Below are 26,123 nucleotides of genomic sequence, written 5' to 3'. Positions count from 1 at the left end.
GAGCACCCACCATCCCTGGGCTGCTCCTCAAACATCAAAACGTGGCCCAAGGGAGCACCCACCATCCCTGGGCTGCTCCTCAAAATATCAGAATGTCGTCCAAAGGAGTAACCATCATCCCTGGGCTGCTGCTCAAACCTCAGAATGTGGCCCAAAGGAGCACCCACCATCCCTGGGCTGCTCCTCAAACATCAGAACGTCGTCCAAAGGAGTAACCATCATCCCTGGGCTGCTCCTCAAACATCAGAACGTGGCCTAAAGGAGCACCTACCATCCCTGCTCTGCAGAAAGTACCTGGGAGCTGCAGTCACACCCTCTGCACACCAGCATCGAGAGGGACAAAGTGGCCAGTGACTAAGGGCTGCACTCTGAGGATGAGGAGGGTTTGGTGGGATCCATATAGGCCTACCAGGTGTAGTCACCTAACCTCCTGCCAGCTGACAGACAGCCCCTAGCACAGGGAAAGCACGAGTGAATATGATGGACAGGAGAAGAGAATTTAGCCAGGACACCAACAGACAGGGAAATAAAAAAATTAAGATTATACTTACGAGATGCTAGAGATTCCAGGAGATGCAGGGAAAAAGAGAGAAAAGAGGAATTTATTAGTGCTCAGCCCCAGCCAGCATTCTGAAAGAATTCTCACTCGATAAGGAATATTTCTTGTTAGGTGGAAGGAAATTGCTTTTTAAATTAAACATTTCTCAGTGGTGAGACTCCTCCTTGGCTGAGCTTAATCCTCCCTTGGGCAGGGCTGACATGTGGCTTGGATGCAAACTGAGCTCCACACAGACCCAGAGAATGTGAAGATGCACAAGAGCTGAGTGTGGCCTGTCTGACTGCAGGACCACAAGCTCCTAGAGCAGGGAGAGCTGCTCCCACCAGACCAACACTGCTGAAGCTGGCTCATGCTGCCTGCTCCATGAAGGGAGCGAGCACAGCGGGTTGAAAACACTGGAGCAGAGGCCAGGGGCACCTGGAGAGCCACCGCAGCACTTTGAGGAGGTGCCCTGATTTTCTGGAGGAGTTTCTGAGTCACTTCTAGAGGCAGCACAGAAGTTCCAGAAATGTTAACCAAGGAGCCACATCTACCACGGGATTTGTGCTCCTCAAGGGTTCCCTCAGAGCACAATTCCCCAAACCAACCCCACGATGGCCTTCAAGCCTTGTAAGCCAGCCATGTGCTGCAACAAATCCACCCAGAAAATACAAATTCAGACAGCAAAGGCTGTGTCCAAATGTGCTGATTTTGCTCATGGTTTGTGAGTCAGATCAGAACTGTGAAATACCATTAACTGTTATCAGCCAATATTTTTTAAATGGTTTTTTTTATGGGGGGTGCAGCTACCCCACTCCTCAACTCCAGATCCAGTGCTCCCAGCATGAATCCTTCCAGGTCTGGTCCAGTCTGGGTTATCCCAAGAGAAATAACCATCTTCTTTTCAGGATTTGGGGAGGGAAAAGCAGAAGGGAAAGAGGAAATGTCAGAGAAACAAGAGTACAAAAAGGACACCAGATTAGACAAGAAGAAAACAGAGCCAGAGAGCTGAGGGCATCCCAGACATTGGGAGAAACACACAGGAAAAAGGTCACAAGGCTGGGGAAGGGCTTTGGAAGGCAGAACAGCATCTCGTTTTCCTCTCTGCTTGCCTTGGCTTTCCAGTCAGATAGGAAATACTCGAAACCAGGAAGGCAGCATGCCCTGGCAAGCTGGGTACAACCTGGAGAAAAAGCTTCCCTCTCTCTCCAAAGCCCTTTGAGAATTGTTTCCTCCCAAACACAGCACCCATGAGCCTGCATGGAGTGTGCAGGGAAAGGCTCCTCCTAACTCACACCCCTCCATGCTTTGCAGGGATTTTACTGACACTTTTTCACACGTGCAGACCAGTGCAGAGCTGCAGGGCTTCCTTATCCCAGAGGAAGGCACCTCTCTGGAGTGAGGGATGCAGGACGAGCCCAGAACACCCTTCCCTTGGGAAGTGTGTGCAGCAGAAGCAGCTGGTGGAGGGTCTCAGATGGTGATCCACAGGATCCTTGCTCTGCAGAGGCAGCCAGGCCACAGTGTCACAGACAAAAATCAGGGAAGCAGAGAAGAGCAGGGTAGCCCGAGGAGTTAAAGAAGATAAAACCAAACAAATGAGAGCAGTAGAGAAGAACTGGTAAGGGGGAAAGAAAATTTAACAAGAGACAAGTTTCTCCCTTTCTTTCCCATCCCTGAACAGTGATGCCAAACACACAATTCCTGCTCCATGCTCTGAGCTTTGAGCATGTCCAGACCCTGAGATGCAGAACAAAAGCCACAGCAGTGGTTTCACTTACGCTTGCATAGTTGTAGTAGCAGTGTGAAAACTGAAGAGGTTCTCTTTTGGGAACCAGGTTCGTATGGGGACATCATCTGCAAGAGAGAGAGAGAGTCTGAGCACCCAGCAGGCACAGACATCCTTCAGACAGCCACATTTCCTCCCCAGGTTCTTTCTCTCAGGACTTTCCTTCAGCATCCTGCCCTGAGTAAACAGCTCAAGTCTCATCCTCCTCATATAATTGCACACTGCCTCTGAATGTTCTGTAAATTTGTGCTAAGTCTGCCTATCAGGCTACTAAGTGAAGAATAAGAGCTCTATCTTAAGTACTGGAGATTAGAATAATCCAGGAATTACAGAATTGACATTTGAACTAGGAAAAAAAAAACCAGGGAAAAGAAACATTTTTCATTAAAAGCATTTTACTGTCTCTGTCTTTTCCTTTATATATTTGATTTAAACTGTCCCATTCCTCCAGTTCTTTCTGATCCAGCCCAGTAGAAGATGAAAAGCATTTACTTTTCACTCAGAACCGTAAGCCTGAAATATCCTCTTTTTTTTCTGCCACTGAAGTTTCAATAAACCTGCTCCTGGTGATTTGGCCTGCAGGAGCTCCTCTGGTTTGGAAGGCAAACCACCCATCAGCTCCACAACCTGCAGGTAACTGAGCTGATTTAATCACCTCTCCTTGTAAACTGCCCTACCCAAACAAACTGTGGGGTTTTTTTTCCCCTATTTCCAGGGCATCAGAACACTGCACCACCTTCAGTGAATGGCCACTAAGACAAAAAGCAAAGTAAGTCACCAATTATGTGTGTGATGACCAGGAGGAACAACCTGCCCAAGCAGCAGCTCCTGCTGAGAACTCTCAGGCTGGAGTCAGCAGGCAGAAAATCAGAGGGATATTGAAATCCACTGCCACAACACTTGTGAGATCTCAGTGGACTGGATTCCTGAGGCTGGAGTCTACCTGATTTTTCATCTTGCTTCACACCCCATTTGTGACTCAGCTGCCTAATGCCTTGCCCCATGTTGCTGATTGTGTCTTGCCTCAGTCATTCAAGTCTTCACATCTGGTAGTATTTAATAGTCTGGCATTGTCAAGGTATTTTTAAATTCACTTTCACTGGCCCAAGCCCTGTCAAACTCCACATGCCCACTGCAGGCATAATTACTACAGACCAGCTATCTTACAAAATGTTTTGTACAGATCATCATATCCTACAGATTATTCCCTCAAACTACAGAAAGTGGTTGCAATTACAGATGCAAAAATTGCTAACTGCAGCTGGGGAGCCTTCCTTTGAAGTTCAGCTTCCAAGAAATCTATGGAAAGTTTTAGCAGACACTCCTTCTCAGCTCACAGTTTACGTCAAGTCTTGTTTAAAGGCACTCCAAGGAAATATATATGTTAAATGAAACTGCATTCCAGTATGCTAAAGACTCCTGATGCAGTCCCAAAGTCTGCTCTCCTCTGAAACACGGAGACAGAAGCAATGCAGAACAAGTCAGACTGTAAATGAGTTACTTGTTTGAAGCCTTCAACCCACAGAAGTGGCAAAGGAGAAGTTGCACAAATTCCTTTTTAGCCAAGAATTCTGTATAGGCATCTCAGGGGCTACTCATCTCAAAGGACTGACAAGTTCTTTGTGTGTTTTACAGCTTTTAAGCCACAGACTTCTGTTCAAAGCAGAGCTTATGAACAACAGTTAATATCCTTAGGAGGCTTTTCCTGCACCATTGCTGGGAGCTTTCTCTCCTTTTTTTCACAGACTGGAGTTAACTTTGGAAAAATATCCCTGACCTCCACAGAGCACTCAATGAGGAATAAAGGATTTGGGACCCTTCCGAGGGTAAAACATCAGCAGAGCAGCTCACAGGTGGGGACTGGGCAGTACAGCTCAGCTCCAGAGCTCACTCACCAAATTCAAATTCAGATTATGGGTATGGCTGTTGCTGCCAGGAGCAGGCAGCACATCCTTTCTGGCCAGGCACAGCAGCTTGTTCTCCTTTCCTTTCACCATCAACTGTGAGGAAACAGTGGAGCCAGGGGCCTGGTAAGACTGGAGGGACACCACCACCACATCCAGTATCTCCAGCCACTTCCCACTGCACCCAAATCCCAGCACCTCTGTCCCTGAGTGGATGTGTTTGTATCAGATGCTGGGAGCAGCCCAGGAGATGACAGCTTGTGCTCCCCTGGAATGGTGTCAGCCATCAGAAACTCAGCATCAAAACCCATATTCAGTGATGCCAATGGGGTCTGGCTGCCCTAAGTGCTGGTTTGCAGCAGCAACTTGTCACGTAAATGCAAACAGAAGCAGCACTGTCAGGTGAACCCTGGGGAAATCAGCCTCTTCTGCCTCCACTCCTCTCTGCTCCCTTTCCCCTGCTAGCCAGGCAGGAAGGACATGCCAGGGAATTCTTGCAACCTGTGGCACTCATGCTGTTCAGTTCTGGGGTTATCTCTGAGTGACAGCACTTGGACAGAGAGTGCAAAGAAGACCAAGCTGAGGGAACTCTCCTTCCATGGTGCCAGTGCTGGTATGGAAACTGGGCCTGGGGACACAGCCCTTCCTGTGCAGCCACACATGTCAGGACCCAGAGGCTTGAGATGAGCACCCAGGGGAGCTGCTGAAACAGGGAATGCCCATGGGAGCACCCACAGGTCCTGCACTGGCCACTTTGCTCCCATTTAAGTAACTACTCTGATACATTTTCATAAGACAATATCCACTCCACACTGATGACTGGACTCAATGAAAATGGCTGCCTGGCTGAAAACAGATACTGAATTCCAAGGCCCAGTAACAGCATCTCTTGCAGGAATTGCCAGCACATGTTTTCCAGCAAACACAGCTGCAGCTATGAGGAGTTAAACCCCTCCATTAATGATGTGGAGTTTTCCCTTGCTTTTGTATCCTCCAGTGCCACAGTGCAATTCTGATTTGTTCAGGTGTGCTGGTCTGGGCTGGGATAAAACTCATTTTTTTTCACAGGAGCTCATATGGGGCACATGTAGTGTCTGATGTGAAGCCCAAAAAGTCCCAGGGAACAGAGGAACAATGCTTAAAAATCATGCACATGATTTTAGGGGGCTGCAGTTTTTCCACACATATCAGCTATTTTTTCATTACTATTCTTCAGTTTAAGCCACATATTCATGTAGCCACATAATTTCAGGTATCTAGGCATGAAAATACGGTCCAGGATCCATACCTTTGGTGATTTTACCTGTGGTAAACATCACTGCAGTATTTATCAGAAAACTGTGAACCCAGGGAAGCTGAACAGTTTGATCTCCACAGTCCTTATACACAGTTTCTTTTCTAGGAGAAAACCCTGACCTTTAGCCAGACTCTCTGCTCTAAATGCCTTGATGTGTGTTTACAGAAAAAATCAGACAAATTAGGCCAGACTCTTTGCCAGCCATATACAGGCAAAGATGGACTGCACATCAGTTTCTAATTCAAAGTACACAGACTGTGATGTGTATTTGATTAATGGTTCAGTTTTTAAAGGCAATCTTTTTTCTATTTTTTTTTTATGGAATGGAATAATTACAAGCCCTATTCCCTGAGAACAGTGAGCAGGGACAAAAGGAGGGAAGAAAGTGCAACACTGTGTTACTTGCTATTATTTGTAGGAAGCCCATGAGGTGGCACTACATGAGTGGCTTCCAGCCCTGCAAACAAGAATTTGGGAACACACCAAAGTACAGAACACCATAACTTGAGGCTTCCACAGAGCAGTTCACAAAGATTTCCCCTGCCCAGCATGAAACAGAAAGAGGATCCTACTCTGAACTGCCCCTGGGATGAGCATGGATGCAGGGTTTTGACAGAGTCCTTCCTCTTTTGCTCTTCCTCCACAAAAAATGAGCTCACTGAACTGCATGAAGTCATGAAAACCACCCAGAGCAGCCACTGATGACCAGGAGCCAGGCCTCTAACCGAGCTCAGCTTATTGCAAACCCCTCCTTTTGACAATCCCTTTCCAGGAATGCTGCCCCACGGTACCAGAAGGTATCAAAACCCCTGTGCTGGGATGAGACGGGTGTCACCTTTTGTGTCACCCAGTGTGGTGGCTGACAGTCTGGTCAGAGGGACAGTCAGATAAACTTTCCCAGACATTCCTCAGGGAAGTTTGGAGAAAGCTCAGAGAAAGAATTAAAACATTCCTGCAGCTGATGTTTTGAATGTATTGTTAATTGTAAAATATTTACAAGAAGGGTGCTGTTCTTAATTAACCAATAGTGTGAAGAGTATTAATTAAAAACCAATCAGGTCCACCTTTATCATAACTGTCTATTTAAAAAAATGTGTAGTTTCTAATAAATTTTGCATTTTACCTTCTGAGACCTTAGAGTCCATAGATCACTTTATTCACCCATCCTCAACACAACAACCCAGCACTCACTTACCAGACACTCGATCGACACTGTACATCCTCTCCAGCCTTTTCCTGTGCCACCCAGCCTCGCCAGGTGGGTGCTGCTCCAGCTCAATGGACTGCTGGGAAGGGGCAGCCAGCCTGGAGCAGTTGGGGCACTCCTTGGAGCCCTGGCGGCCGCCCGGCCAGGCCTTGCAGTGCCGGACGCCGTGCGAGCCGCCGGCGCCGTGCGCGTGGTGGCCGTGGTGACACTCCTCGTGGGCAGCCCCCTTCATCACCATCAGTTCCATGCTGTCATTCTCGTGCTCCGACAGCATCGGCCTCTCACCAGAGATGGTGTAGACTCGTGGCTTGGGGCCCTCGCTCGGCATCTTCTCCGCCTGCTCCTCGGTGAAGCTCCTCTCGAATTTGCCGTCTGAGATGACCGAGAGCCTGCGCTTGTTCTGAGCCACCTGCTGCATCTCAGGGGAGTCCTCCTGCCCGATGTAGGAGTCTGCTAGCAGGTGATCTGAAACAAAAGGCACATTTTCCTTAAAGCAAAGCCCCACAGACACTGGCAAATTCAGGAGGCTCTTTGCTACTGCTGTGTAGGGGAGACAGATACAGGAGATCCCCGCAGGAACCGTTCAGATGAATGTGTGCCCACCGCCACCTTCTAAACCTCCAGAGCAGGCATCAAAATGAGAGAAATTGAACAGAGAGGTTCAATATTTCAGCATGTGCAGCCACCCAACAACCCTAGCAGCAAATGAAGGTCTCATTGCACAGCCTGAAAATGCTGCCGTGAAGACAGCCCTGGTTCAGCTGCAGCCCCGTTCAGCCACACGAGGGCTACAGAGCTGGTCACAGTCTGCAGGACAAGGACCAGCACCACCTTCTCCAAGTGCCAAACTCTGAGTGTTTGGCACATTAAGTTCTTTCAGAACACTAGCAAGGGGGCAAACCAACAAGGTTTGTTTGGGTTTTTTCCCCCCTCCTGATTTTCCACCAGGTGGTTTGACATGAAAGATGTGTAGCAAGACTTCAGCTGCAGCACAGTGCCCCGCTCCCGGCACGCCCCGGTCCCAACAGATGGCCACGGCTCGGCCCGTGGGAGCTGTCCTGTAAGAAAACACAGCCGCTCCCTTTGCAGGGTAGGAAGATCCAAAGCAGAGAGGCCCATGAGTGCAACTATCTTTGGAGCCCACACACTGGATGAAGCGCCAGGAAATCTCAGCATTTCCATGGCAATTCCATGCATGAACCCAACAGTAGCTCCCACCCACCTGCTAATCCTTTTTCAAGTGGCTGTTAATTACCTCTTACACTTCCCTTCAGATGGGAAGCAGCTCAGGGACTGGCAAAAAGGCTCAGCAGGGAATGCTTTATTTATGTGACTGCTACCCAAAAAATTAAATCATTAGTGTCCAGCACAGGCAGAATCACTTAAAACAGAGGCAGAAAGCAAACTCAGGCCTTTACTTCACTAGATAATTACGGACTATAACTTCTTCAGCTACTGAGTGATGATCTGGAAGAACACATCCACAATTTCAAGGCTTGGCTACCTTGCAACTGGCCATGAAGGAGGAAGAGGAGAACGACCTCCGGACAAGAGTGGTGGTGTATGTGTGTAACGTGGACCTTTCACTGGTGCCACATTCTGCTGCCCATGAAGTGCTCCTGGGCCCCTCTGAGAGGAGCCCTTCCAAGCTGAGGCCATACACAGTCAGCTTTTGAATCTGAAATCCATCCTGGAAAATGCTCACATTGCCCAGGGCCTCTCCCGCTGCTCTGTCTGCAAACAGAACTGAGCTAGTACCAGTACAAGGTGTCATCCTTGTCTCATTTTTCTGCTTGAGATACAACTTCCTCCAGAACCACTAGGAAATAAATCAGTCTCTGACCACTCTGCTCAAGAAGTGACTGTCAGGGTTGTTCAGGCTGACACAAGTCAGGTTTCCTTTCATTTGTCTCCTCACAGTCTCTGGATATGGGAGCTGGCCAGGAGGAGACACTGTAGGAGTCCTGAAGAAAGAGCTGTGCCTTTTGAACCTGCAGCTGATGCTCTGTCCAGGCTTCACATGAAGTCAAAAATCCATGTCCAGGTATAGTGAGGGGTAGTGCTCCTCAGATACTGCCCAGGTAATGTGAAAGGCTGGCAGGGCTCTACTTTGCCCCATGTGTGGACATTTGCAGCTGCTCCAGGAGGAGCCTGATGGACAATAAGGGCCATTCCAGTGAAAGAAGCTGCTCCACAGGCTGTCATCCCAAAGCCTGCACCCACCTGCAGGGTACAGTGTCAGAGAGCAGTGCAGAGAGTGGTCACAGGCCTCAGAGTCCCTCAACCACATGTCACCCCTCAAAAGGCAGCAGGTCCCCCACATCTGCTCTCCAGCAGCTCAGATCCTCCCCAGCTCCAGGATTAACTGTGCTCTAGAGTGGGCATGTCTTGGGAAAACACCACCAAACGACTCCCTGAGATCTGCCAAGATCTGTGCTCGCTAATAGTGCCAAACAAACCATTTTTAAAATTAAAAACAGAGGCCAGCTCTAAGTACTCATCTCAGCTTGTCAAATTTACTAATCTGTGTGGGCACAGTGACGCTACAGATTTCTTAAGACACCACAAAATCGTGGCTGACAGCTGCCCCTGTTCCTCCTGAAACTGATACTTGTATGGGAGATGCACAGCCTCCTCAGAGGGAACACACAGGAGTGTCACCTTCACTCACACACTGACAGCTCTGGAATTCAGAGATCCAGGAACTCCTGAGCCCTGGGGTCTGTGGCGAAATGGAAAAATGAAGTCCCCAAAGCACATTATGCCTGAAAATGCTGATGATCACAAGAGCAAAGAGACAAATTCCAATCTCTGTTTTATAAGCAGTGAGGTCTATTCAGCTCCATAGAATTTACAGACATTTCAGGGGGCCATGACTGGTTTCAAGTAAGAATAATTTTTTTACTGAAATCCTGGCAGGATTGACCAGATATGTATGACATAAACTACCTGCCTAATCTATGCAAAATGTGAGGATAAATCTTTCTTCCTACCTTACTTGCCCCCTCCTCAAGGTGTTTTCACTTGTATTTATTTCAGAGTTTTCGTGATCTACACTACAAAGGGCTGCCAGCACACCAGTGTGCTTTCATTTTGTAAAACAATTGGATAATTCTTCATTTTCATTCAATTTAGCACCTTCAGTAATTACATACTGGAGAAGCAACTTCATATGCAAAGGGAATATGAAGCTTTATTCAAGAGTAGTCATTAATAAACAACCGATCTACAGAAAAAAAATAGTGTGGAAGGAAAAGAGATTTGAACATCCGTCATAATGAATTACTGGCCTGTAGAACAGAATCCACGCCATTTCTGGAGTCTGTGCATTCACATACATGAGGTCACACACACCAGCAGCCCTGAAATGTGACCAAAGACCCTCGTCTGTACCTGCAGTGAACAGGATTCAGGTGCCGAAGCACTGCACCTGCTGCCACAATGGCATTTGAGGCAAATAGTTTGCTTCTGCTAGGAAAGAAGTCAGGTTGGTCCAGAAATCAATGCTGGATTAGAGCTGAGCCACAGGGATATTGGATGAGGAGAACCAAGGGACACTCACGGGAGCTCAGCAATGACTGGAGCTGCCTTCTGGAGTCAGCTGCAGCAGGCTGCTGTTAACACCCTCGCCTCGAGCTGCTGCTCCCTTTTTTCATTTTCACATGGCTCTTGCCACCTCTCCCACTCCCAGCTGCTCCATCCACCTGCCACGGCAGCCCTGGCCAGCGTGACTGGGCAGCCTGGCACAGCTCCCTCCCCTCCACCGCGCCGAGCTGCCCTGGGAACGCTCTGCTCCCCCACCTGCTGCCTTCAGCAGCAGCACCTGTGTCTCACACAGCTGCAAAGCTGCTTAGGACCAGATAAATCAGGTTCCTCAGGTTCTTTTCACCTTGATTCTTGCTCTATATGCATGAGGAACTGAGCAGCAAGACGAAAGGAAGTAGACCAGTGTGCTTGATCTGTAGAAAGTGTGTCCATTGGCACCAAAAACATCCAGGTGGCATTTCCATCACTTCCCTGCCCACCTGAGCCAAACAGGGCTTGACATCCAGTTCTGAGGGCCACACCACTTCTCACCCCCTCATTATGTACTTGAATATACAACCTTTTGTCTTTTTGGCTTCACTTGCTCCTGTCTGACACTTCTTTCTTCATGTGACCTACACACAAGACTGCCCAAGACAGGGCACATGCATGACCAAAAACTGACAGCACTGATAATCTGTGCTGGGCAACTGGCAGTTTCTTGGGAAAAAAAGAACCCACATTCTCAGTACATGTAGTTCCTGATAATTAGGCATTTATTAGTACGAGATACTTACAATACATCCTTTCACATTCAGTAACTCTAGCTTGAGCACTCACTCTGACTTAGGGAACTGAGAAAGGGCTTGCACATTTTCCTTTCACTGCCACATTTCTCCAGAGCAGGGAACACACTGGGATTGGCCCCAGCTGCCTGATGCCCATCCACAACTGTGGAGTCAGCTCCTATCTTCTGCAGACTGCCTTGTCTTCTCACCCCCTGGGATGAGAAGTTTATAAATCAAGGCAGAATATAGCCACAAGGCACAGACAGAAGCTCCAAATTTATTCCTGTATTTAGCAGCTAAACTGATGATTAAAGCACCTCAGATTTAAAGCCTCCGCTTCAGCATCAGAAGCAAAGTGGCAAAGGGGAATCCAGATAAACCCTATTAAAACAACATCTATCATCTCAGCAAAAAACAAAACAAAACAAAAAAAATCAGAGAGACAGTTCTTTCTTCCCTGTTCCTCCTCAGCTGGAACTCTCTGGACCTGATGTTTATGACAATTAAGTTCCAACTTCTAATCAAAGAACTGCCACAGTCCCTGAAGATGAATGGAAAATTTTTGGGTGTAGGTACATGGATTTGTTCATAGAAATAGCAATGAAGTTAATGATGTTTTTACCTTGCACCAGGAGGAATCCAGCTGATTCCCTCAGTGAGGGGAGCAGAGAGGAGCTCTGGCCAGAGCTGAGGGTGCTCCAAAACCCCTAACAGCCATTCAAATGGCACAGCTGAGAAGTTTCTCTTGCAATCTCAATTCCAAGACCTCCCACATGCCTGTCACTGCCCCTCAGTTGTGCTGACAGATCCCTTTCAGACATGCAATGCAGAGTTTCTTCCCATGCCAGTTCTGTTCTCCCAATAATGTGACCCCTGGCACAGGACAGGCAGCCCACCTTGCTGGGCTCTGGGCTGAAACATGATCAAGAAATAGTCATGGGAAAAATGGGAATTTTGTTCAAATTATTGAAGCATGAGGCAGGGATATCAAAATGGAAGATACAACAATAAAAAAAAGTCAAAGTGGCATCTCAGCCATGCAATACCTTCAAAATCAAATGAGTAGATGCAATCACAGAATAGCTGGCATTGGAAGGGATCTCTGAAGATCATCCAGTCCAAGTCCCTGCCAAGGCAGAGTCACCTGGAACAGGTGACACAGGAACATGTCCAGGTGGGTTTGGGATGTCTCCAGAGAAGGAGACTCCACACCCTCCCCAGGCACCTGATCCAGAGCTCTTTTTCCCTACCTCATGTTGAGGTGGAACTTCTTGTATTTTAGTTTATGGCCATTGCTCCCTGTCCCGTCACTGGCACCACCGAACAGAGTCTGGCACCATCCACAGACACCCCTTGGAGATATTTATGTGCACTGATCAGATCCCCTCTGAGACTTCTCTGCTCCTGACTAACCACACCCAGCTCCTGCAGTCTCTTATCAAATGAGAGATGCTCCAGACCCCTCATCACCTTTGCAGCCTCTCCAGCAGCTCCTTGTCTTTGTTGAGCTGTGCACAAGGACCTGCACAGTGTTCACTATGGGTTACCTGAGGCCTGACCAAGCCAGCCCCACCATGACTTAACTGGGCACCCCGACCCCACTGTTCCCAAGGAGTGGACGTCACACACTTCCCTGCAAAGCCACAGGGAACAGGCAAAGGCTGCTGCTGGAAGGGAGCTGCTCTGAGAAACCAGAAGGTCACTTAACTATGACAAAATGGCTCCAATTACTCTTCCCTCCTCAAATGGGTTTCGAAAACAAACCAACTCAAGATAGCATTGACCTGGCATCTCATAGGTGAGTAACCTTTTAGTTTGGCCTGTAACATTAATGTGAATAGATGAAATTGCTACTGTGAGACACAACCCAAAGAAGCAAGTGGCAGCTCCATCACCGGCCTCAGCATCTCCATGGTAACATTGTGACCTACGTCTTTGCTCCCTTTATAAGCCAACATCATATTCCACAGCAAGTTTCAGGATACACCCACACCATCCTTGCACTGGCTGATGCTAGAGGAGGCCTGAAGCCCTCAGAGATGAGATTTTTACCTCCCTGCTTTGTCCTGTGCTCAGGCCACCTACCACCTCAGGCACCCTCCACAGCACAGGCTTTTCCCAAAAAGGCACCTCCACCTCAATCAGCACAGGAATACATGGAGAGCAGGGCCAGCTGCACTGCTGGGTCTGTCCTGGGGACAGGACAAACATCCTCTAGAGAAAAAGGCCAGCCTGGTGCTTACTCTGAACCAGGCTGGGCTGGCAGCTCCACAGTCTGAACCCAGGACATGGAATGGTCCTCTCAGAGCACTGCACAGCTGCAGATTTACTTGCTGGTGGCATAGGAAGCTCAGGTTACTCAGCCTGAAGCAGCTGTGAAGCTTCACCTGGGGTTTCTCTAACACCACTCCAGTTTCTGGCAGCATCAGGAAGCTCCTCCATGCCTGGCTGCTCCCTCCACACACACTCACAGCCAAAGCCCAGGCTCCGAACACAAGTGACTGATCCAGTGGTGACTCCACACCCAGCACAGGCACAAACATGGTTTTGCTCCTGCCACCCCTCCCCACTGCCACTTGGTTTGGGGAAGCTCACAAGGGCCCTCTTCCCCTTACACATTCACACTGATGACTGAAAAATCATGCAAAATCATGCATCATGCAAAAATACAAAAACAAAACAAACAAACAAAAAAAAGAACAAAAAAAAAAAACCACACACAAAAAAAAACAACCAAAGGAAAGACACAAAGATGACTTTTTTTTGAGCTTAAAAAGAAGCTTTTCCAGTTTCAGGTAACTGCCCCCTTTGGTTTGTCCTGCTGCAAACCAGTAGCCACACTGCTTTAGCAGAAGCCATGGATAATTTAGCTCAAGGCTTGCTAGACAGCTCCTGCCCAAGGCCCATCACCTCTGTAGCACCAAGGACACCTTATATCTGATCTCTCTCTCTCTCTCTCTCTCTCTGTCTTGTTTCCAAAACCTTTCCCACACAGCTTGCCCAGGGCAGCTGGTCACAGCAGGCAGCCCGGTGCTGCATTCTACAGCCCCCCACTCCAGCAGCAGCAGCAGCTGCCCTCCCAATAACCCCACTGAGCAAAACAGATTAAAAAAGTAACAGGAAAAAAAACTCCCACAGCTCCCTCGCGATCCTCGTGTCTGAATCCCAGCTCACCAGGATGGATCCCTGCTTCCCCAGACAGAAGGGAATTTCTCAAAGGCTCTGCTTGCTGTCCTTTTCAATGTCACTGCCCCATGCCCTGGTACCTTTTCTTCTCACAGTTCCAGAACATGGAGATAAAATCTAATGTACATTATCTCAGTGTGGGGCCTCTGACACCTAAACTGGAGAATGTCCAAAATTCCACGAGCTCTGTGAGACTGAGTGATTACTTATTCCATGCTTTATTCTCCGCAGCCTTTTTACACTTCCCTTTCACATTTTAATTCCTTTCTGCATCTTTCCTCTAAGTCTGTCCCAAGGGACGCCGTCTTCTACTTTAAAAGGTACCAGAAAGCTACAATAGTCAGCAAAGACTCTGGTCACAGCCTTGGAGGCAGAATGAATGCTGAACGTGGCAGAGTGCTCTTCATGGGAACCTTCCCAGACCTCCAGCCTGCATAAATAAGCCAGCAATTAGCAGAGGCAGGAAGAGAGCAGATGCATCACCACCCTGGCACCAGCTCCCTCAACACATCCATATCCTGTCACCTGCAGCAGAGTCCAACCCTCCCTTTCTTTCTAATTCCTCAAAATATTTTAAATACCAGGGGAAAAAAAAAATCTGAGTAATCCCAAAGGGACAACCCCTCCATCCTCTGCATTCACACCCCACCACCAGGCAACTGCCCTGTTCCAAAAGGGAAACTAAGTGAAGAAAACTCTGCATGGTCATCATCCCTGACAAAACCTCTGAGAAAGAGGAGAGGTAAATGCACCTCCCCAATCACCTGGGAAAAAACTCTTCCAAAATAAGACACAGGAGAGTTGCGTAGGAATAGTCTCAACATTTCTGAGCCATGAAATTCTTGGCCCTCACATCAGGAAGAATCAAAAGTTGTAACCAACAAATGCTCCCCCTCACCTTTCTTCCTCCCTGGTACACCCTGCAACACCTGCAAGCCTCTCTACCTCATGCAGCTGTGCAACTCCACACTGCCCCAGGAAAGCAAGCAGAGCATGCACACTGCACTTTTACTGAAAATAGAAGGTAAACACAGCCTTGCACATAACTCAGCCCTTGGAAGAGGCAGCTGGCTGTCCTGCTGATCTACAATCCCTCTGCAGCTCTTCATTACCACTCCCCAGTTTCCCCAAGACATTCTGCCACACACAAACACACAAGCTCTCCAGAGGAGCCAGCACAAATAGAAGTTACGACTGAAGAAGCAGCTCTTTGATCAGCTGTGCAATGTGAAGTTATGAGGGATGCAGAAGCCATTATATCTTTTCCTTTCCTTGGAGTCAAGGGACTGAAAAGATAAAAAAAGGCAAACTGAAATGGACAATCCTCAAAGAAGAAAGTGCAGCAGAAGTGGAGCAAGTTGGGGCAGTGTCTACACACTTGGCATCTCCCTCCACATCTTCATGGATCTCCTGGGGTTGCCTGGGGTGTCAGAGCTTCACTGCTCTGCCGAGAAGCTGAACCAGCAGATAAAGCACCAAAGATTCACACCCGCCTCATTTTCTGCATGAGGATTGCCCTGCACAGGGGGAAAGAAGAGTTCTAGCTCTCGGGTCCAGAAAAGGGGGATCCTGCCCTTCCCTCCTCCATTTATGCCTTCATTGTCCCACTGCTGGCTCTGCCACCTTCCTGCTCCTCAAAATCCACACCTCTTTTCTCTCACTGCATTCATCAGTCACTTTAAACATTTCTTAAACCAATTTTTTTTTCTGGGCTGAAGCAAGGCTTGCCTCCTTCCAGTCATATTTAGGCCAGAGCCTTCATCCCAGCTCAGTCTGCTGGCAGTGCAGGGAGCACCTGGGTACACAGCTGGGGTTATGACAGCAGACACAGGCCTGTCCCACCAGGTACAACACTCAAGGTGAAAGCTCAGAGTTGACAGACACATACAGGCACTAAGGACTCGATTCTTTGGAGCACTGAGCTTTCAGGACCTAAGGCACCAACACAAGCAAGTGGGTATTCAACCACAGCATGCAGGTGGTTCTCCCTGCTCACATGGCCTCTGCCTGCTCTCTGAGGAGCTGGAGCTGACCTGGTCCCTCTGGATCTGTGCTATGCCTTCAACTTCTGCAGCAGAACCCTTCCTTTGCTTCCACGGAGTCACAGAGTGGCAGCTCATGCTGCAGCTCCAGCACCCTGCCCAGCCAAAGGTGAAGCCTCCAGAACTTGCACAAGTGATCCAGAGATGGAATTTCTGCAGGAAGGAAAGATGTGACTTCCCTGTGATCAGGCTGCTGGGACAAACTAAAAGAAGCAAAATTTTCTACTTGCAGTGTTTTTTATTGGATAGCAACCTTCCTACTGGGGTTATTTATAAAGAAGTGTTACAGACTGTGTTAAGTTATACATCTCAGAATTTCAAAAGATGACTTAAAAATGACGATTCTTTTTTTCCCTCCCCTCTTCCTCAGAATTTAGAGTAATTTCTAGGGAATTTTATTCCTTTCCAAGTGAACACTTAAGGATCCCATAAGTATTGTGGTATTTCCAAATGTGTTTCTCACTGCTTCACTCTTGCCTGCGGCAACTAAATTCTCCTGGATTCAAAAACAATCTCAAGGCTGATACACCAATGGGTAGTGGGTGAAAAGGCTTCCCCAGGGAGCTTATGGATGTCACAAGCACAGACAGGACTGAAATGCTGCTCTGGGGAGCCTGGCTGTGGCACATGATCCGGGAGTCACATCAGCTCCATTTCCATGCTCTAGTCAGAGAAACTAGGAGCACCCCAAGGATGAGTTAAACAGCAGCTTTTTAAGTGCATATCAGAGAGGCTCCCACTCCCTGGATCTGACCAGGGCTGCCCAAGCCTCAGGCACCTGGACAGATCTGCAATTTCCTCTTGTCTCCATCAGATATTCTCTGCCTGGCCTCTACATGACCCACAGGTACTACAAAAGCACTACAAAATGAGCAGCAGCCAACACTTCTTCCTGTTGAAAACTGGGGTGGGAGGCTGCAAAAAGGACTGGCAGGTGACAGAAGCAGCTGCAGAAATGGCCACAATAAAAAGAACAAAAAAAAAAAAAAAAAAAAAAAAAGGTTTGCACCAAACCCCAGCCTTTCTCTCCCCTTCCCTTCCTACCTCCATGTGCTGTTCTTAGACCAAGTACTAAAGTGTCCCTGGAGTTCTTCATGAAAAGAATCCAAGAAAACCTCCGTACATTGTCTTAGAACCTTTCCATTCACAACATTAGCACAATTCAGCCAAGGACAACTTGAAGGTCATTAGAACAAGTCCATGACAAAAGGAAAGTACTCAGCTGGCTGCCATAACTGTGTGACTGCTCTTGGAGCAAGAGGCATCTCCTATACAGGCTTAAACACACACAGCTTACCTAAAATGATAACATCACTCTACATTACATTCTATTTAATAACTTTGTCCCCTGCAGAACAGCACAGAACAATTTGTTGCTTTTTCACAAAGACTTTCTGTGGATTCCACAGGATTTTCTGTAGGTTTTACAATTAAGTGCCTGCATAATATTTTTTTTTTGTCACAGAGAATACACAGCCCTGTTAGAAGTCAGGTGAGTTTGTCCTGTGCTCTCCTGCCCATCAGGCAGAACTCATGATAAGCTGATGGGGACAATATCTACATGGAAAATACACCCCTGGAATAAATCTTGATTCACTTCTGCCAGCAAGGATTTACACCAGTGATCAGAATATAACTCACCTGTTTTTTATACCCCGGTGAAAGCAAGGCCTAGGAGTCACAAACCAGTTCAGAAGCCTTTGTGCAGCTGCAACTTCTCGTAAGGACATCAGCTGCAGGGGTGAATTTATGACAGGGCACTTGTCCCCTAAGTGAACTCATCCCTACAGCTCACCTGTTGTGGTGTGTTTTGCTTTGAATCCATGTTTGCCCCCTGTTCTCCTCCCTAATCCCATCCCTTTCCTAGCTGCCAATTTTCCCAAGCCCTTCCTTAACCTTCTCTCTTCCAAGTTGTCAATCTTCCCTATCCCTACCCCTTTCTCCAGAGAGTTCTGTGTCTATCTTGTTGCCCTCGACATCCCATTTGTTCCTTTGTATTATCCCCCCACCATTTTCCCTGGTGGGCTCATGAGCTATTTGCCCCACCTTATACTCCTCTCTTACCATATCCTCACTGGTTCACTTTCCTATGCCCCTAATCATGAGCTGCTGTGTAAAAACTTCTGTTCACCCCCTCAGTCCTGTCTGGGAGCCCAGGAATAAATCCATCCTGTTCCACCCCAAGCCCTGTGTCGTGGCTGTGTGTCCCCACGGATAGCTGGGATTGCAGAGCTCACAGGGAACGGTCGTGCCCCTGCCGCAGCCGCCCCGCACACGCTGCAACACCCACCCAAGCCTTGGGTCACCAAACTGCATTTTCTCCTTAGGGGCAACTCCTCCTGCCTCTCTGCTGCTGAGATCTCACTCTTTATGACAGATAAATAAATGTACTTTCATTCTAAGGCTATTAACCATAGGTGCAGGCACACCATGGGCATACACGAGGCACATCAGCTCTCTTACCTGAGCCATTTCTGCCTTCAGGATGGTTTTGTGAAAGGTATTCTCCAAAAGCCCTCGCCGCTCTGTGTCCCAGCATCAGGAGGCAGCCAAGGAGAGAAAGAAAGAGATTTGAGATGCTTAAAGGCCAAGGAAAGAAGGAACAGTTCAATACCAACACACTGCTGTGCTCCTGCAGCTGCCATTCCCTCAGCCTCAGGTGACACCCGTGGAAATTCACTGCCAGAGCAGAGAGGCTTCCTCATTACACACTGGGATTCCAGTGGTTCTGGTGGAACATCAGTGTTTCCCTGGCCAAAGGGAGAAACGGAGCTAGATTAGAAGTCCAGGACTAGTTCAGGCTTTAGCTTTTGTACAATAAAAATGAAAAAACAGAACTGAAATGCACCTGCATGAAATCTGTGATGCACACAGAAACTGGCTCACTGTCTCCAGCCCCCGAGTTAAGCCCCTCCTGGCAGCCCAGGAAGGAAGGAGGCATCTCCACCCCAGAGCCAACCACCACTCCAGGCTCCTACAGGTCCTGAAAGCTCCCAGCTGGGAGCCATCACAGCTCAGATGTGGATGCTAATGCCCATTTCACCTACCTGAACCCTAAGTTCCCAAGCCCCAGCTATGTCAGTATTTGCATTACTGGACAAGCTTATTTGAGAGTCACCCACAACCTCCCACAGAAACAGTTCCTGCTTCTCTGATGGATTCCAGTCCTGTGGATGACCGAGATTTTACTGGAATATATTAAGAATCAAGCAAGCAGGGTGAGCTCAACCCTTATCACACATCCAGGCCTATGTAAGAGAGCAAACCTATGAATATTCCAACCAGGGAAGAGCTTTCTGCTTGCGATTCACACAGGAAAGGAAACCTTGGTCAAGGCATGAAATACAGGAACCTCCAGACTCCAACTGCCAGGGCATTTGTAACGTCCTGGTGCTGTGATTGCTCTCCTGTATCTAACAGATCTGTGACTCAAGAGACCCAATACTAGAGCCAGGTTTTCTCCAGCCATCCATTTTCCCCATGTTTGTAGAACAATCTCTCCAAGGTCTGTAGCTGAGTCGCCACTGGGCAGCCCAGAGGGAAACTGGCAAAGAGGGAGGTGAAACAGCCACCCCACCTCCTTGGCAAGCCAAGCCAAGGCAAGCAACCCAGAGCTGAGCACCCTCAGCCCTCAAGCACAACAGCATCTCCTGGGGAAGGACAAGATTTGCTACAAGAGAGAAGACTCTCCACATCGAGGCATCACATCCACTGTCCTCCTTCACAGGTCTCAGCCTCAGCACATCTTCTCCAGCTCAAGCTGCTGCAAAAGGCTCATAATGACCACTAGATATCTAAGTGGAAAATGGCTTTGACCTCCAAAGCCACCTTCTGCTTTGCATATGCCAGCTTGTGTAGCCAGGATCTTCCCCACTGCTTTTATGCACCACCTCCCAGAGGAGAAAAGGTTAAAAGGCTCCAATGCACTTCCCAGAGTGGCTTGGGCTGGAAGGAGTGGGAAGTCCATTTGTCATCCACAGCCAGCAACACAGGATCAATATGAACAATGAAGAGAGAGTAATTTAATCTCCCCAGGACTAAATTTCAGCACAGTGAAATGTAAAATGCTTTGGAGCAGCATAGCTGGGCAAGAAAAAAGGATTAAGCTCTTGCAGCTTTTCATACTAACAGACAATGCTGAAGTTTTCCTTGCTTTTGGACTCCTATGTGCTCAGTTCGAGGCTGCACCTTTAGACACTGGCTTGAGGTGGCAGCTGCCCAAACTGTCCTCCTCAGTGCTTAATAGCTCACAAGGAGCCTCTGTCATGGGGAGCTCTACAACCAGCCCACAATCCCTGCTGTGAAAAGCAAAGGTGTGACCATCGTGGCTCACCCATCCAGGAGGACAAGCACCTCATGGATGTTCCTGGCACCCACAACCTTTCTGCCCAGTAAAAAGCAGGACTTGACCCTGGAGCAACACACAAATGCAAAATTGGGAACCGAAGTGTGGCTGCTTCAGGGAAGTGGCTGAGTCAAAATTTCTGGAAGTGGGGATGTGGCACTTGGGGACATGGTTTAGTGGTGGATGTGACAGGGTTTGGTTTGCAGTTGGACTCATTGACCTTGGAGGTCTTTTTGAACCTTAACAGTTCTATGATTTTAACATTAGGCTTCTCAGCTGCAAGAAAATTCCTAAGCTACTCCTGTACTCCATCTCAGAGGTGGTTAAAGCTCAGCAAAAGCTACAGCTGATCTTACACACCACCGGCAACAGCACAGCCTTAGTAAAATGGCTGGGCATGAGATTCCAAGATCTCCTCCACCAAAACTTCTGGGACTCCAAGGCTTCCCATGGAAATGTTTTGTATTTGCGAATCATCACTAACACTATTCACAAACAGGGCATGCACTTAGACCATTGGGAAAAACTTAGAAGCTTCTCATTTGCATCAGCAGTCATTCTGTGCAGAAAAAATAACAGCAAGCAAGTTCTCAGGTAAATTATTAGCGAGAGAACATGGTGATTTACACAAAAAAATGCTGAAATATGATGATAAATCTCTAACTAGTTCAAAAGCTCCACGAGCTCCAAATTCATCTGTCACTGTCTCCATTCATGTCTTTGCCAATGAACGAAGCTGTTTCGTCCGTCCGAAAATCTGAACCAACGCGTCACCTTTAGCTTGTAAACCACGGGCTAAAAAAAACAGTACGAAGCATTTCCTAAGACCAAAATTGATAACTAGCTAAGACAGAGCCAGAGAAGCACTGCTGCCCTCCAGCCCACCATATTCCATGGTCAAAACAGTGTCACTCAGCAAGAGCTCGAGCTGGAAGGTGCTGCAGTGTCTCCGACCTCACTGTCATTTCCCTAGGCAGAGGAGGGAGGATGGTACAATCCCAGGTGCCAGAGCTCCTAGAGAACAGGTCATACCCAGGGATCAGGCCATACCCAGAGCTCTTGTGCAGGTCAGAAGCACTGCTGGGCATTGCCCAAAAGCATTGCTCCCTGCCCTGGCTGAACCTGCAGCTCTGTCCTGGCTATTCCACCCGGTGGCTCTCAGACCCTTCAGGCCAACCCAAGAGCAAACAAACGTGGACATGTGGGCACAGCTCTCCAGCCCTGGTGAACACAGCACAACGTGCAACGGGGGGTTTCCAGCCAATTACACCCGAAACTTCACACTAATTATTCTGCTTATTATCTCAGTGGTTCCCTTCTACATTCCTGCTTCCCGAGCGCCATCGGCTTCTCCTTGGCCATGCCTCAGCGGATCTCCTGCAGGCGTCTGCACACGCCCTTTGCCAAGGGGACTCTGATGGCCATATTTGCTCCTAGTGGCTACTTGCCCCTTGCCAAGCCTTTTGTGCTCCTTCCCTGCCCTCACAGTCATCTCAGCTCACCAGCACTCGCCTGGATTGTTACTGTGCCATTTCTCTGCTCTCCTTGGCTACCCATCGGCTTGCTCAAAATAAAGCCAGAGCAAAATTCAAACAGATGGTCGCTGTTCTATTCATCCTATTCTTTCTTCTCTCTTTTATCTATTACCACAATTCACACAATCAGACTTTTCTCTCAGCTCTGCCTCCACTATCACTGCCAATGGAGTTCAAGCCTCCTCACACCACTGGGCAGCACTGGACATAAACCCCTTCAATTCGGCTCTGAGCAGAGACACCTTGGGATAATTTAACTGCCAAGAGATGAAAAGGAAAATTTGTTTCACATAGATGAGCTGAATACAAGGTGCCTTGCAGCTCACTGGGCCGGTGAGCTATAACCCTGAGTGTATGACACTGCAAAAGCTGCATACCAATGAGCAGGTAGCACTGAGAGGTGATCAGCTGATGACAGGACAAGTTTAGCCCTGACTCATCTGGAGAGAGGTTTTCATTCTAGAGGAAGACCAGAGCTGCATGGACATCAAGCAGGGACCAGGGCTCTAGCACACTGTGCTGCTAAGTCTAACCAGCACAGACAAGCCTCAGAAAACACCAGCATTTCCTCCAGCATTCCATCATAACAGCTCCAGGGAGGGAAGGAGGGACAGGGCAGCACAACACAGGCAGCAAAGGCAGCTGCCCTTCTGGGGGCATTTTCCAGAACTCACTGTGCTTCAGATGTCAGAGCTGGACTCGGGTCTGGAAGAGAACTGTGAAGAGGCACAGACAGTCTAGACAGAGATTTGCTCGAAGGAGCAAAGCCGCCAAATAACAGAGATCTCAATTACAATATAATAAGCACAGAATGGCTTTCATGTCTCTGAAATAATCACATCAACGGGATAAAAGGGGCCTTGATGCACACGAACAGCTATGAGAAACTGATGCACATAAATTTATCCACCAAATGACACTTAGAGAGTGAAGAAATGCAGATTGAAACACTCAGAGATACAGGAAAGACCTCAGATAACTCCATTTAGCAGCAAGCTATGCAAAAACCTGGACTATTCAGGAGTATTACATGGAAAAATAAAGAACACCCACCACCTTCTCATGCGCCTTCAGAAGTAATGCCCAGAGAAGTTGCAGCAGGAATCTGTTGTGACAGCATCTGACAGCACTGCATCTCAGGCATACAGGAGAGAAGAGACCTGCATCATCAGGACCTACATCCTCCTACAGCAGCAATCCTGCTCTTGTCACCAAGCAGAGAAGGGAACACCTCCAGCACAGCCACAGTTAACAGCTCAGTCATTAGACACTGTTGACACCTACGTTATTTAAGCCTAATAGTAACAATACCCTGACAAAAAACTACTTTTCTAAAATACCTATGTAGAGAAATGGTAGTTGGAAAATTTTAATTTTAAAATTCTCATACTCAATAAAGGGAGACTGGATGCCAGCAATGGGTCTTGGAGATCCCACAGTACTGGAGCAATTTATGACCAAGAAGTTTGGACAGTAGAAGAGAGGAAGAGCAGGCAGAAGTTAAAGAAAAAAAGCAATCAAAGAGACAGTTCATACCACTCATCAGATAATTCACAAGCAGAAAAGAAAAATCTAGACTCCATGAAGAACCCCAAGCTAAGCCAAAAATCACTCACGCAGTAAGAAGCCTGGGATAAGGTACGTGGTCACTTATATTTCATCAATGAAAAATCTACCCTTTCACAGCAATTAATGCCGTGTCCAAAGCCACTCTTCATCCCTCTCTAGGCAGGAAGAGAGGGAGCAAGACCAAATTCTTACCCCTCTGTGGGCTATCCTGGACTAGATGCCCAGGTCATGGAACTGGGCAAGACAAACCACACTTTCGACTCAAACATTTCCTGTACTAAAGACTGCAAGAAGAGATGGTTCTGGAACACCCAGCAAAAGCCTCATGCCTGCTTGCTCTCAGCGTCACGCTCTCCCAAAGAACAGCTGTAGGCCAGCACAAAGCAGAGCTGCAGGAAAACATCTAATTTATTACCTCATTTGGGGTGCCAGTGTTTTCCTGCAGGTATCAAGGGAGCAAGGGCAATAAAAGCCCATCTCTGAAGGGCTTTGGTTCATCTGCACCCTTGAAAAAGCTCTGAGGAAGCCAAGGAGCACAGGTCAGACAGGCACAGCCAGGGCCCTGGAGAGGCTGTCAGCAGAGGGGCAGCACCAAGGTCACTGCTCAAGGACAACTGCGTCAGCCCTGCCTTCAGCACTGGGGCCCAGGAGCTGCAGGGCAATAAAAGCACACGCAGGGAGGGAACAATCCCTCCTGACAGGGAGATCTTGCACCCAAGCCCTTCAGAGGCGATCACAGCACCAGCACCAAGTGCAGCCCTTCCCAGGCGTGCAGGGCGCTGCAACTCCCCCAGGAGAAGATGACCATGGAGATCAAAGTCAGCAGTATTGTGGGTGCTCTCCATAGTGTTGGCACAGAGCAATTGTGTCCTTAGTTTGTAAGAAGCTACTTAAAAGACCCAGCACACAACAAGCTTGCATGGAGCTTAATTAATGTCCTGGGACATGAAACTCCCCTGCTTTGCTCTGCAGAGATTTTAATTTAACAATCTATAGAGCCTGCACCTCCTGCCTGGATCCCGTTACTCACAGCCACAAACAAGCCCTGCTCCTTGCTCAGCAAGACAGTCAAGTGTGCACACACACTCCAGCCACATGTAAGAAATACACGCCATGGTCACTTGGACTTGCAGCAGAATTCCAGGAGATTATTTTTCTTTCTAAAGAGAAATCATGACAAATATGAACAGGACAAAGCCCAGAAGATGCAGAGAAGCAATCCCAGGATCCCCCAGCTGCCTACACCCACAGAGCACATGACCATTGCAGCAGTGCTACCCACACAGGTGACCCAAGTGCCCAGCCCTCGTGGGGTGGACAGAACAGTCTCTCCGTAGCCTTACCCAGTGTCCTACAGAGTCCTTGCTGTAGATGAGGATGTGGGAGATACATGGAGGAGAACCCAGGGCAGAGCAGAGGAGCTGTGTGTGGTGTGCTCCAGGAAACCTTTCAGCAGGTGGGTCATTGCCACTGTAGGAATTCTAAGCATGACAGAGCCCATGGGAGCAGGGACTGAGCCATGCCTGGAGCAGCAGGATGGAGGCATATGGACAGCACCTGTCACCACTAGCACCTTCTCCATGCAAAGAGGCTCTGCAGGGAGCCCCTCAGCAAGTTCACTGACCTCCTCAAATTATTTTTGGTTCAGGAATTTCTAGCACAGGTATCAACAGGGAGACACATAAAAGCTCCTCTCCTGTGCCACGGTCTATGTGACTAGATGCTCCTCAAGGGCATTATGTCCCCCAACCCAAACCCACTGATAACTTTTCTGGACAAACCACCTTAATTCACAGACACCACAGAGCTCCCAAAAACCTGTACTTGCAGCTTGTCAGCAGCTGAGGAGCAAACCAGAAATGCCAAGGCACCTCCTGGACTTCTCACAGCTGATAGAACCTGAGCAGCATCTGCCCACTCTGGTGTAGGCTAACAAGTCATTACATTCAAAACACATTAGTCGCTCCCAAACACCCACACTACCATTTGAAATCCTACCAATTACTGAGTGTGTTGTTTGTGTGACTGCCTAATCCCACTCCCAAGAACCCCATCACAGCACTTGTGGTGCTTTACGTGTCATTTCTGTATACGCACCTGGCTGACATCACCACAAAGAATCCCACTTCCAAATCTCTGAATGCCACAGAAAGCATTCATGTTTTCATTACTGGCTATGGACAGGGTACAACAAAACATGGGGAAAAGTTGCAGGCTCTGCCTGGAGAGCTTTCCCTCGAGATACTCCAGAGTTTGAAGGATGGATTTCTTTACAACTCAAACAGATGGCAAGGTACAGACAGATTTGCATCTCTTCACTTCAAGCCTTAAGACTTCTCTTTCCTCTGAGCACAGCAGAGATGCCGTAATGCTGAGTTACAAAGAGAGGTGATGGAGA

The 26,123-nt window shown here is 48.1% G+C and overlaps 1 protein-coding gene across 5 annotated transcripts in view; it reads right to left on the bottom strand.

Moving 5' to 3' along the window:
• The window catches only part of NSMF (NMDA receptor synaptonuclear signaling and neuronal migration factor), a 48,412-nt gene that overhangs the window by 21,023 nt on the left and 1,266 nt on the right, over positions 1–26,123 (bottom strand). For 3 of the 5 annotated variants that reach the window (XM_085594014.1, XM_085594011.1, XM_021547668.3), the window contains exons 2-4: positions 18,740–18,801; positions 6,724–7,200; positions 2,320–2,395 (exon numbers count right to left, since the gene is read on the bottom strand). In XM_085594014.1, coding sequence (XP_085450140.1) covers positions 2,320–2,395; positions 6,724–7,200; positions 18,740–18,801 — 615 coding nt within the window. The remainder of the gene's footprint in view (positions 1–2,319; positions 2,396–6,723; positions 7,201–18,739; positions 18,802–26,123) is intronic. The other 2 variants (XM_085594013.1, XM_085594012.1) reach the window with 2 other exon arrangements.

Source organism: Lonchura striata, chromosome 17 (assembly GCF_050655825.1).
Source record: "Lonchura striata isolate lonStrDom1 chromosome 17, ASM5065582v1, whole genome shotgun sequence".
Taxonomy (NCBI): domain Eukaryota; kingdom Metazoa; phylum Chordata; class Aves; order Passeriformes; family Estrildidae; genus Lonchura; species Lonchura striata.
The sequence above is the reverse complement of the archived record's forward strand: the minus strand, read 5'-3'. Positions and strand labels throughout refer to the sequence as shown.